General features: G+C 37.7%; 1 protein-coding gene across 1 annotated transcript in view; it reads right to left on the bottom strand.

Moving 5' to 3' along the window:
* The window catches only part of LOC127220827 (sorbin and SH3 domain-containing protein 2-like), a 57,719-nt gene that overhangs the window by 15,168 nt on the left and 28,616 nt on the right, over nt 1–13,935 (bottom strand). The window contains 6 exon segments of the mRNA XM_051182707.1: nt 5,099–5,299; nt 6,141–6,269; nt 6,354–6,468; nt 8,924–8,970; nt 10,088–10,176; nt 12,474–13,934. Of these exon segments, the coding sequence (XP_051038664.1) occupies nt 5,099–5,299; nt 6,141–6,269; nt 6,354–6,468; nt 8,924–8,970; nt 10,088–10,176; nt 12,474–13,934 (2,042 nt within the window).

The following is a 13,935-nucleotide window of genomic DNA, read 5'->3' as shown; positions in this document are numbered from 1 at the left end:
ATTGAAGGGATGACTTGGGTAATATAACCATGACTTAATATACTACAAACGTTTTTTATTTAAAAACTTCAGAATTTATAGGTAATTTTACTTGCTCTTGAATTTAGACAATTCACATGTGAGAGATTAATTTGTTTTTAAGAGAGAAGGTCATAAATTTAAGGTCCTTTGTAAGACCAAGTTGCAGGACCCAGAATTATAAGTAGCTACCAACCTCAAGAAAGCGACTGCTTCAGAAGAGTCAAAAGGGGACTGGAGAACTATTTCAGTTGTTTGACATTTTACTTTATTTACCTCACTGTTTTTCTGCAGTCTGCCATCAAGTTATCTTGGAATTAGATAAACCTGTCTATCCATCAGGTTTTTTTACCTCTAAAGTGTGGATAACCATATTTCCTAGCCCTCTGGGTTTTGAAAATTAAAATTCCTAGCTCTGTTGCGCTTTGAGAGTAGCATCTGGCACTAAGAGCTAATGATTAGCTATTATTACGAATATTAGAAAGACAATAAGCTTCAGTACATCAAAGTTAAATTTATAGTGACTGGAATAATGGGAGAGTGCAATTGCACTAAATAAACCCCCATCATTTCAATAAAGTATGTTGTGTTTACATAAAGTATGTTGTATTTACATATACCTCCCACCCTGGAATTTCCAGTGCTTCTATTTGGAATAAGGAAGCCTGTTAAGGCACTGTCAGGAGTAGATATTTAGTAATATCATTAACTCTTCTGGATAATTCTAAAACTGGTTAGTCCCCAGTAATTAGGTAAAATTAAATACCTCATTACTGGTTTTTGTTGCATTGATGTTTTCCTTGGGGGTCCTAGGATGTGGGCAAATGCCTAGTGAATATTTTAAGCAGTTAGGGTCATCTTCATCTTCTTCCTCCTTGATGTGCAGTTGTGGTGTTACTTCTGTAATGTTGTGGCCGTACCATGTGATATCTTGTTCTTGAGATCCTGGCAGCCATCTTTGGTATTCAAGCCCCTCACAGATTCCCTCATCTTCCTCTCCAATGGCAGGAAGAGTTATAGGCAAGGCACCCACGTGGCTGCATGCAGAGGCCACAAATTTATCACCTAGGACTTCAAGGATTTTGGCAGGGTTTGAAAAGACCCATCTCTTTTTATTTAGATCTATAAGTTTTCTTTGAGTGTCCTTTGTGGGATCCTGAAGAGACACCGTATCATCAGTCTGCACCCCAGCTGAGGCGGTACTTGAGTGAGGAGAAGGTGATAGGCAGCGGGGTGATTCAACTGGTACAGATGCTGGAGGCAGTGAGAGGGGGAGATGAGAGGGTTCCTCCTTAATTTCAAGGATGGCCTGGTTTAGGATGTTCACTTTGGCCTTGTCAGATGGCAAGGTTAAAGTACTAAACTTCTCTAATTCAACCAAGAAGTTGTCGAGGAAAGAGGATGGTGTTGGGGCCAATGGGTTTGCTGCTGGACACCAGTCTGTGAGTGACAGTGGCACTTGGGCAGTCCCCCGGAGGGCTCCTTTTTCTGTGCCAGGCAGAGAAGTGTATGTGGGTGGACAGGTCTGATCACTGGAAGCCAGCTTATAAATGAGCAGGAGTTATGAAGTGAAACAAAGAAAACAACCACATGTGAAAATATGACAGAGAGAAACAAAGGAAAGGCGTGGTGGTGAATATGATTTTCAGCTGTAGCACAGATGTTGATGGAAGATGCTTGGGAGATGTCTAGACTGGAGGAAGTTATTTGAAATTTAAATGCATAAAATCATCCAGACTAATTGTAAACCCTTCTTGAGCAACCTATTATTAGTTTTAGAAGGTATCTTAAGCATCAAAGGAGGAGATAGCAATTCATAGAGGTCAAGGAGACAGACAAATGGAACCCCGGGAGGCCTAATGTTAATCTGCCTCTGAGACTGCATGGGCTCTTATCCATATTTCAGATGTATCTGGGCATTGTTAGCACAGAAAAATATTAAATAACTAAGCTTTGCTTTAATCTCTGAATTTATTTACTGTTCTCCCACTCTGCAGAGGTGCCCATTCCTTTGAGTATTTACAATTGTCCCATGTACATGGCATAAAGTATTTGAGATTAGTATAAATGCTAAAAACATATTTGTTAATCATAGATCCCTGTGATCAGTATAAGCCAATCTTGCAGAAACAACTGCTTCAAAGTTAAAAAGTCCTCCCAAGTAAATGTTTACACAGAAGGCGACATGAGATCCTGATGCAAACTCATATTCTAAGCTTGATATTTTATGTAAGCCCAAAGAATATAATTTATGAGGCTGGATGTTCTGAGGCCAAAATATCATTTCTTATATTTGAATATTTTTTATATAATTTGAATATTTTAAATAAAACAACAACTGCAAATTCAAAAGGAATACTTTCAGATGGGCTGTGGACTATTTTGTAATTTATCTTGTTCTACCCTTGTTGGACAGGAAAAGCAATGCTACATGCTGTTCCAAGGTCATGAAAGATGCCGTGGATGACCTTTACTTTAGTGCTTTCTAGAGTGCTGCCACCGATGTGAAGTCATACTGTACTATACTGGTCCTACAGATTAACTCTCATTTGATAGTCTATGGAAGCCCTCTCACTAGCTAAAATTCAATTTTACACTTGTTGCAAGATTTGATCTCAGTATTTAGATTTTGGAAATGAGTTAGATTGATAGTAACTCAAGGTGAATAACTTTACTTTTTTTTCCCTAATGTGGACAGAAATATTATGTGCACAAGATATCTCTAGGTTTTGACATCATCGTTGCAATTGTAGTCTCTATTGTAATATGTTCTTACTGACTTAACTGTCACTGCCCTTGTGTTATCTCTATACATGTTAAAAGGCCAAAAAAGCAAACATTTAAAAATGGACTTGATAATACCAAAAGTCAAATTAAGTGTTAATTTTGATTAAGGAGTCCCTATATCACAAAACATACTTATAACACAAAATTAAAGTTAATTCATCTTTCTAAAATATAATTTATTTCTTTTTTATTTTATGTGCATTGGTGTTTTGCCTGCATGTATGTCTGTGTAAGGGTGTTAGATCCCCTAGAACTGGAGTTACAGACAGTTGAGAGCTGCCAAGTGGGTTCTGGGAATTGAACTGAGTTCCTTTGGAAGAGCAGCCATTACTCTTAACCGGTTATTTCATTTTAAGAAAGGGGGAGGTTGGGGGAGGGGAGAAGGGGAGGGAGGTAGACCTGTGGTTGGTATGTAACATGAAGAAAAAATAAGATGAATAAAAAAGGATTGGAATTGGATTCTATTGTACCAAAATTAGAAATAATAAGCAACTTATATATGAGCCTTTCTCAAAATAGAAATATGTCAAGCTATATAATTTGAACTTGCTGGAGTGATTCAAAACTCATTAGCATTCCTTTCTCTATTTTGCAAATATCAGTTAGAAAGTAGGAGCTGTACTTTGTTGCTGCTTTTGTATCTCACTATTTAAAAAGATGTATTTCTTTTTCTTGACCAGGGAAACATTACAGGAATTTCCTTCATTAAGGCAATAACATCATAGGATAGATAACCAGTGGAGACAAAACTGGAAATTCTTTCAAATTATGGATATAAACTTTGACATACTTTTTTTTTGAAACAGAAGAAGATAATTGGTTCCTAGTTAACTAATACATTCCTCTATTAAAATCTGATATTTGTACATTCCTTGATTCAAAATGAGGTACTATAACAAAAAACATGAATGGCATTTAAAACATATTCAGAGCAAAGACTGAAAACACTGACTTAAACTATAAGCTTGCCATTGTTAATTATAGCATATGGGAGAAGTTCTTCAATGCTAAGAAAGCATTTGTAGGTACATGCTGTTCTCTTCTGCATTGGTTTATTTAAAGGTTCTGTCACTAAAGAGTCATCTGACAGTTCTTTTATGATAAATGGATGGTGGGTAAGACATATGTGGATGGATAAAGATTCCTCCCCCCCCCCACCCACTTAAGAATAGAAACTACTGAAGGAAGGATGTTGATCTCTAATCTAACTGTTAAATTCTAGAACTTTCATAATCAAACTTGTGCAAACCACTCAGTTATCCAGTGATAGAAACTTTAGGGTAATTACCTTGACTAAACCCATTTTTTTTTACAAAAGGATTAGAACGAATAATGCCAAATACTGACTTTTTAAAGGAGGAAAACAGCTCAACTGAGATAGATTCATATGTTATTTACTATTCCCAGGTCATTTACTACAGAGTGGTTTAGGTCCCTGGACTCATTACTGAAAATGATCTTGGCTTCACCCATTCACAGTGTTTAATAGTCTCTTTTTGCACAATCTTGCCTTGGTCTCAACTAAGTTACTACTTTACACAGCCCAATACATCATTTTTCATATTGGGAGGCATTTGACAATAACTAACTGTAAAAGAAAAAGAAATCCCTATTTACACCCTTAAAATATCTTATAATTCAATAGAAGAGTGAGGAAAAAACATTTTGTGAATGAGGGAAGTAGGAGGATAACTAGGATAACTTTAATAAAGCAATTCAGGAGGGAAAATTCTCTTCTAAATTGTATCGAGAAAAAAAGCCATCTGCAGCTACCAGCTTAATTAAGTTAGTGGAATTTACAGCTCTAAAACTAATGAAGAAAATTTACTATTTCTAATAATCTATCATATTTTCATGCAAAGTTATAGGCCCAAAGTTAAGAATGTCTTGTGCTATGTAGAAAATGCCTTAAGACTTTCATAGACTATTGTACACCTACCAATTACATAGTGATGCACAATTTAGGGGGTAAATGTATCTATGTGTGCATGTATAATATATTTATACCAAAATACAGACATATATCAAGAAGTGCTGGTGATGCTAACATTTTTCTCTTTATGCACCTAAACTTGAGAAATGAATTAGCAAAAATGAGCACTCAGCCTTTATCCTAGCATGTATTTGAGGAAAATTAACTTAGATTTTCTGATCTGGAATTCACATATATGAATATAATATATGAATTTGTTTCTTTTCAATGATACCATGGTGTGATGGTCCCCCAAATCACCCACTCATTATAATCCTGAGATTCCAAGTTCAGAGTTAACATGATAGAACAGCTGCTTACCTTATTGGAACTTAGGCTGTGAATTCTATCACTAGAGTAGCTGTGGGGTATAGGAGGGTCAGGGTAATCATCAGCACCTTTTGTGTTCTTCTTGATGACTTCTACATAGGAGACAGGGAAGATGCCTTGCCTGTTGCTTCCGGGGATTTTACCTTCATACCAGTTTTGATCAACTCTTTTAAGAAGAATAATCCTGTCGCCCTGTAATGAGCATTGGGAAATGTGTTATAAGTAGAGACACAGGAAATAAAAAGTACAGTTGTCATTATTTTCTTATAAACAGTAGTTCATTATTTGGGAAAGTTTTATACCTCCTGTTTTGCCTTGATCAGAAGAATGCAAGTAAGGTTTTAGTGTTTATTAGAAAAGCATAGATTGTAGCATGGATGCATGATAAGCCTTCCATTCATAACATTAGAGTCCTAAGGATGCTTGGTTAATGGGAATGGGCTTTTATACATGTTTCATACTGGTACAAAGTACCCGTTATTTCAAACTGGCGGAAGTTATTTCAAAGGGCAGATGGTGTAGAGATGCCAGATCAATGACAGTAGACTCATTTATCAGAAGATGTATTTGAAATGGGTCACAAAAGCCATCCCCTGGAATGCATGAAGCAGAATGGTACACCATTTTCCTTCTTTAATTTGCATGTCCTGAGAAGTGTCAAAGAGCAAATAAAGCATGAGGCAAAGATGGTAATCTAGAATTTCCACAGCTGTGGCATGGGCTAACATCCCCCTGCTCTTATCAGGACACCAGCATCCATTCTACTTGGTGAATGGCTATGCCATTCTGGCCATTTGAATAAAACATGGGCCTTTGTGATAGTAGACATTTCTAATCACTGTTACGTTTCTTGCAGTGGGCAGGTCAATGCCAGATAACTTTATTTAACTTTTTACTCAAAACTACAAGAGGTCCAGAACAAAGTTAGCAAGCTGGTGTTAAAGAGAACGTTCTAGAAAATAAACTAGTCTATATTGAGTTCAGAATTGTACACTCTGTAAAAACACCCTGGTGAAGAACATAGCCAGGTTACCTTTCGCAGGGAGAGTTCCACGTTTGTGTCTGCATTGAAGTTGTATTTGGCTATGGCTTCGCCAATCTCTCCAGGCTGGACTGGGGGTGGTGGTCTGGCAGGCTGCGCTTTCTCTGGAGGTGTTAGTTTCTATAATGGAGAACAGTTATTGGTTCTTAACTTGTGATAACCTGTGGAACAGCATCCTTCTGGAGATAAGGAAAAAGGACGTACCTCCACATACGAGATTGGAAAGATGCCTACTCTTCCGTAGTGCTCCCCCTCATACCAGTTCTGGTCGATTTTCCTGAGGATGTAGACAGTATCTCCTTTCTTAAATGATAGCTCCCTGTAAGAGACATGACCAATGGACTCTTTCTGGATGAACAATAATTAATCCTATGATTGACATTCCAGAAGTACACCTCCCACATGAAAACATTTGCCAAGTTCAGTTAGGTAAGGACTTTTCTTACAAATTTCTGGAAGTCACTTATGTAATCTTGGGATTGATTTTGAAGAGCAAGTATATGGATCCACCCTGTATAAGCTGCATCCTGCGATGACATATTTGCGAGAGTATAGATTATTGTGATCTTGATAGTTTATAGTCATATATAATGTCTATAACCTAATAGCAGGAACATTTCTAAACATCAACTTAATATTTTTGAATATGTATGGAAATTATAGGCAACTGATTTTTTAAAATATGAATGTAGATCTTTTCTACTTAATATGCATTTAGAGTTCTGGATATATCCAGTAAAGGGAAAGTTGCATTATTCAGTTTTCAAAGCTCTGTCCCTCTCATGTCAGATCTAGAGTCCCATTTTGATAAATTTGCTGTATTTTTATTGCATTTTAAAATAATGGCAACTGTGGACCCATGGGAAATGAGATGTCATCTCTTCCCATCTAAAATTGAGACTTTTTTATGTGAATTAGTTAGCTTTAGTTTTAGACTTATTAGTTTTGATGTATTAAATAATAAAAATAGCTCTAGATGCATACTCATTTACAACATAGATATATTAGTGTGTGTGTTGTTCATATTTCATATCAAAACAGTCATATCTCTTTTTTGGCCATTTTAAAGGGACTAAAACTGTCTTGGTCTACAGTTTTCATAGGTATTTGGGTGTGTGAGTCTTGAAAGTTGTACAAGTTGCCCATCACTCTAATTTTTAGGTCAAATATAGAACCACACTGGAGGTGACGGGTGTTCTCTTTATATTTTCTGGGAAAAGAACAGGAGGAGGACCATTAAGCTATAATAAGACCAAACTATTTATAGGATGAGCAGACCCACTTTCTTTTTGGGCCGCTGTGGGTGGTTGGTGAATCTACTTCACCAAAAGCTCACACAGTTAGAGTTCATTAGACAGACCTGCTCATGTTCTCAGTGAAAGGTGGGATGGCACAGACAGAAAGGTGCCATGTTCTTTCACCCCACAGCAACATGGGAAAGCAAGATTCCCTGACTCTCCATCGGGGAACCCCAGAAGAGGCTGGGGTCCATGGATGAGGGGCAAACTAAAGCCAGTGATTCAATTGTCTTCCTGTGATGCATGTCGTCTTCTCTTTGAAGCCCACTTTATCATTTATTTTACATTTATTTGTGTGTGCCAGTATATGTGCACACACATAATACCACATGTAGAGATCTCTTGTGTATTTTTTCACTTTTATTTTATTTTTAAAAACATTTTTTGAGAATTGTATGCATGTATACAATGTATACAAATATAATGGCTATCAAATCAACCCCTGCTCCTTCCATTCTAGCATATCTCACACCCTCCACTTTCCCTCTCAACCTCATGTACTTCATGAAACACCCTTTGAGCCTTAGACAGATGTCCTTCTGGTGGTACATATTTAGGAAAAATTTTGTTGGCCTGTCACAAAGAATAAATGCAATGAATATCTTTGATATAATTTTCTCATAACGTCTTACCAAATGCCACATCATGACCCAAGAACAGTAATTAGGACTGGAGTATAGAAGAAACAAAATGCTGTTGTGTTCTAGTTCGTGTCTTGAATGCTTCACAAAGGCCCTTTGATACAGGATTTATCCCAAGCTAAGCACGACTGTGAAGTTGTTATAAATACTTTGAGGTGAAGCCATATGAGAGGCTTTCTGGTGATTGGTGGTGGGGTCATGCTTTTGAAGGGGACATCCCCCTCCAATGTACATGTATTATGAGCTCAGCACTAGTCTTCCCAATTGACTTGTCTCATCTTTTGAATGAAGAAGTTCCCAAAGAAAAGGGCTAAAAGGATGAAACCCAGGTCTAAGAAAACATCAACACTCAGTACACAGGACAGGAGCAGGCTTTCTTTAGAATCTCTAAGCTTTGAGTGCTGTGAGACTGAGCAGTCACTACAGAATTATCTGTGTGCAGGCTCCCATCCATGGACTGTACTCACAGCTGGACAGATAAATGAGGTCAATCTCTCCTCACTAGGTAGGGATAATTTCTTGACAGGAAAAAAAATAATCTTTATTCCTTATTATTTTCCTATTCAGACTTCATTGTGCTCCATTAACGTAACTGATGTGATTTAAGACCCAGGGATTTACAACTGAACTTGAAAACAAGTTATCCTATCCTAGTTAGCAATTTCAAGGGAGCTAGAGGACTAGACTATATTATAGACTCGTGAGTTGCGTCTTCCCACTGATATACACACATAACACACACACACACACACACACACACACACACACACACACATCTCCCTACAATAGTAAAAAATGAAGTTCAAACACGTAGTGAGTTTTTTATTTCACTTACTTAGATGTCTGAGCTTTGAAATCATAGACAGCTTTTGCAGGCAATTTCTGAAAAGAAAGGTAAGCATTCAAGCACTAATTTAAATATTTTAGATTTTATATAAGAAAAATAAAACACTGTAATGTAAGTGATATGTGCAAGTTACAAATGTATCAGTTAGTGCTACCTTTAAACTAGTGAGCTTCATGGGGATACAGTAGCTGATTTCTTCATTGGTCTGGAACTAAAGCAGATTAATGCTAGGATAGGATAGGATAGGATAAAATGTCCACCAAGGATTCTGTCCTAGGTATGTCATTTTTGAGTACTACAAATAGAAAATTATGGAGGGCCAGCTGATCTAACTTTTGTGGGTTGACACTAGTCTGTCTGAATCATAATAAAAGAAACAAAAGACACAAAGGGATTTAAATTCTTAACTTAATACTGATTATCCAGGAAGTAGGAGCCCAGTTATTAAGAGGTTAAGTAGCCAAAAATAGAAGAATGGAAGGTTCAGGAATCCTTTGGCTTATCTTTTCATTATGAAGTGGTGCCCATGCCTACCCTCAAACTCTGGGGCCCACAAATCTACTTGAGAAACAACATACCATGTAGCTAATGATATCAGCTCTTCCTTCCCACCAACCATTAATCCTTTCTCCCCTCCTCCCCCTTGTGATTCTCATGAGCCTCAAGAAATAGACAATTTATGACTTTGTAGGGGTCCCACAGGGTATCTCGGATACCTGTCAGAGTTCAGTTTTTAATTTTCTCCAAGCCCTCATGGCTTTCAATGAAGTTAGGAATAGGTAGTCCAGCCCTGCCTTAGGATGATGGACCAGCAGTGGTATATAAGAACTTCCCAACACTACAAGAACTTGATAGTTTTCTCCAGCCAAAGTACTGTGTAGAAACGTCCCTCCCTCCACAAAGAAGGCTAATTAGAACTCTACTAGTTTATGGCTACCAGGCCAAGACTCAGAAAAGCCTCATTGCCCAAAGTGCATCCTAAATTGGGAGTGACTGGAACTCAGGCCCTAGACACAGACTATAAGCAGAACTGCTTCTAGACTCTTCTTGTTGCTGTTAGGTTTCAGTCTGAATTCTTTCTGTGTCTGAGGTACACATTTGGCTGGTGAGTGCTTTCTCAGAAGGTCTTTTTAAAACTATTGAACTAAGTACCTCTTTTTCTGGAGTTCCTCTTCGTTCCCGTGATACACTTCTTCCCAAGTCAGTCAAAGTAGATGAATGACTTCTAGGTGACTCGTGGTCTGTTGGAAAGGATAAGGCAAAGCAGTGTGAGATTTAATTTCATTGAAAGGAGATTGGTTAGCCACTTTTCCCTGGAAGCAATTACTTTACCCCAAATTTTGGAGAGATGTCACTAATGAGAACATGGATGTAAAACTCGTAACTAACCATAAAGTATGATATAAGACACACATACACATTGAAAATGAAGAAATATACAACAGAAACATTATAATGATATAGAAAATATTATTATTATATTACCAATTAATTATACTGCAATCCTTGGTGTAGATGATTCACAGTTGTAGGGATTTTCATACTCCAAATTTATCATGCTTAATCTTTCTATTCCTTTTTTTGGTTTTAATATAAAATTATTATGATATATAAAGAATTTAAAAGTTACACATTTGTAGAAAGAAATGTTACGTCAAATACAATTTAAGAAGTATTGATGAAATGAAAGATAGAGTGTGAGCATTACAGGACTGTGGCCATAGTCCCCCACCCTCTGTGTGTGTGTGCCGTTTTCTTTCTGTTTGTAAATACTTAGTGGGTCTTATGATTTCATATCCTTTATGGCTTTCCCTTGTACATGAATGTTCAACTAATCAGAAAGTAAGTTATTACAGAAAATGAAACGATAACCAGAAAAGCCTCAGATGAAGTTGCCAAATTGCTTGTGATATATTGAGATCTTGTTCACATTAAAGCAAAGCATATATAATTACATTTGAAAATTATGACTGCAAATATCCCTCTCGGTTTCTTAAAATTTTTATAGTTGTGACTTGTATGTAGAAATGTAAATAAAGTTTGCCTATATTCTGGTAGCATCATGGAATTTTATCTGTGCACCTAGGTCTAAGCTTAAAAAATATTTATTCACTTTAACACATTTAAGTCTGTTAAATAGCACAAATCATTAAGATAAATTTTATTTATGTACAGTATATTTTTTCAGCATTTCAAATGTATGTTTTGATAATGTACTATGCTTATATAGGGGATCAGAAAATTGAAGAAGATAGTTTAGAAAATTGGATGAAACTTCTTTTAGTCTAAATAGAAAGTGATGAGAAATTCTAAATAATTTATTGAATTTAAAATTTATAAGTCTATTTATAAAACAATTAAATTATTTTACTATTATGCTATTATTCCATTTCCCATTGTATCCTTTTTACTATTGTGAGTTGCCATGTGCACACTGGAATTGGAACCTGGATCATCTGGAAGAGGAAGGAACAAGGGCTCCTAACCACTGAGCAGTTTCTCTAGCCCTACTTATTCTATCAAAGTTAAGGTAAATGTTAATATGTGAATAAGTAAAATTATCCAGTAGTTATTAACAGTTTTGTTTCCTGTGATCTTAGAAATTTTATTTTATAGTATACATTTTTATTTAGTATGGTCTTGAATTCTTTTGCCATTACTGTAATCTGGGTAATCTTGAGAAATTTTATCTTCTTTATCCATCAATTCCTCAATTGTAAAACAGCACTTAAAATAATCTATTGACTTATTGGGGGTTTCAATTAGATGATGCATCTAGCTAAAGTACTCTCTCTCTCTCTCTCTCTCTCTCTCTCTCTCTCTCTCTCTCTCTCTCTGCCCCTTCCCTGTGTGTGTGTGTTGAGTGTGGATAGATTTCTTTGAGTGAATAGGTACAATGTTCTAGCATTAATATAGAAATCAAGGAAAGGCTGTGAAACTACTGACTTTGATTCATAATGAATCAATAGATTATTTTAGGGATGCAGATATTGAATTATAGTTTTGTCTTGATATATTGTTTTGAATTTGAATGGTGATTATTTCAGGATATTAGATAACTGAGGAAATGGCTATTTTGTTAGAAAGTTGGATTCTGACACATCTTAATCTGAAAATTTCTAGAACCAGCTTTTAAAAACATTTTAATTTACTTTCTGTGAAGCATGCTGTGTAGCATCAGTGCAAATACACATAGGCACTAATGACATGGGGACCTATCATTTGCCTTCTCAAAGCCCTACTCATTATAACCTTAATATTAAGTGACAAATTGGGCTTTCTTTTATTTTGAAGTGAGCAAATGCTTATAAATTGATGATTACTTTCGATCAATACATGAATGTCAAATACTACACAGGCAAATGAGAATGACCGAGTCAGACACGTCTGCACAACACAGGTTTGCTTTGTAACACATAAAGACGTCAAGTGGTCTCACGGCTCAAGAGTGATGAGATATAGGATGGAAAAAAAAATAATGAATGAGTGGGAAGATGGCGGCTGAACCACAGGGAAAAAGAAAGGAAAGTTCATCCACCTTGGAGACTCAGTGCACTACCATAGTCCTGTGCATGGTAGCTGCTGTTGGCTGTGTCCACATCTGGGAAGGAGGCACTGTGAGGCATCCTCCCACAATCATTTTGGTAGAGTGGACAATGAATAGCACCATCTTGAGGCAGTGGGTGGAAAGGCTGGTGCATGGGGCTCCTTCTCAGAGCATTAAGGGATGAATTCCTTTCAGGGATCTCTGGCAACAGTTCACTGATAAGCCTATGCAATATACTGTTGTCTGGTAGGCTTCCCCTCCTTTTTTCAGCCTTTATTTGGTCGCAGATGTCTTTGAGGGCAGAGTCCAGAGCCTCAACTACAGAGGCTTTGCATTTGGCCTGTTCAGTCTGTTTTTTGGGAGTCACATTCTTTTTCCTCCGGAAAGGCACAGGGCTGACTAGAAATGCAAGTTTAGATAGGCTGGGGTCCATTTCTTGCCTTCTGGGTTGGTCAATGTTTTCATGTTTAGCTCTTTCATGTTTTAACATGGTGGTAAATCGAGTGTAAGAGGCTGGGCATCGGCCTTTGCAGGAACTGATGAGGTGCCGATGATGGTGGTGGTGGTGGTGGCTGGAGCCATAGAAGCTTTCAGAGGATGTGAATGAAAAATGATCAAAATCACTTTCACTGCAAAAGGATGACCCTTCTACATGAACATAGTCGCTGTGGTCAGACACAACTCCATCTTGGTCACTGTCGGAAAACTCTATGTGTGTTCTGGGATGCTCATCGCTTGTGACTTCGATGTGGATGGGCACCAGGGTTTTAGATTTGCAGCTTCGCTGACCCTGAGAAGGTTGTCTACCCTGAGTTTCTTCCTCTAGCAGAGACTCAATAGAAAACCGCCTCTTAGGACACAGACCATTTTGTTGGGGTTCTAGGGTTACAGGAGACAACATCTCATCCCCTAGATTGGGCATGGACTTGGACTTCTGTATCAGCTTTTCAAATTCTGAAATGCGGGTGGGCACCATGTCCCTGGGCACCTCCTCGGTGGAAGACTGGCTCCATCCGTGGAGCAGACCCCTGTGCTGCTGTTCCTTTTCATACTGCAGTATCCTGGACTTCACAGAGCAAATTACCTCTGAATTCATCAAATCCTTGCGGTTGATGCGATGCATTTTCTTGTACATTTTGAGGAAGCCTGGGGCATTATGGGCTGACCTGTGTTTGATTCTAGATCTGCTGTTACCACACACTTCCTGGATGTAGGGGGAAGTCCACATCATGGGGCAGCCCTCTTTGGAGTCTTCTTCACATAACAGAGAACCCATACTTTCTGACTTGGCTTTAGGGTCTGGGAAGCTGTCGCAATCATCATTCAGGAGGTCATCACAGCTACGTGATTTGATTTTTGGGGACACAGTCTCTTCAGTGCTGCTCCAGATCTCCGCATTTTGCCGGGCCATTTGCCATCCATTCTTGAAGGTGATGGCCCTTTGAGAGTCCCG

Source organism: Phodopus roborovskii, unplaced genomic scaffold, assembly GCF_943737965.1.
Source record: "Phodopus roborovskii unplaced genomic scaffold, PHOROB, whole genome shotgun sequence".
Lineage (NCBI taxonomy): Eukaryota > Metazoa > Chordata > Mammalia > Rodentia > Cricetidae > Phodopus > Phodopus roborovskii.
This window is presented reverse-complemented; position numbering and strand designations above follow the sequence as displayed.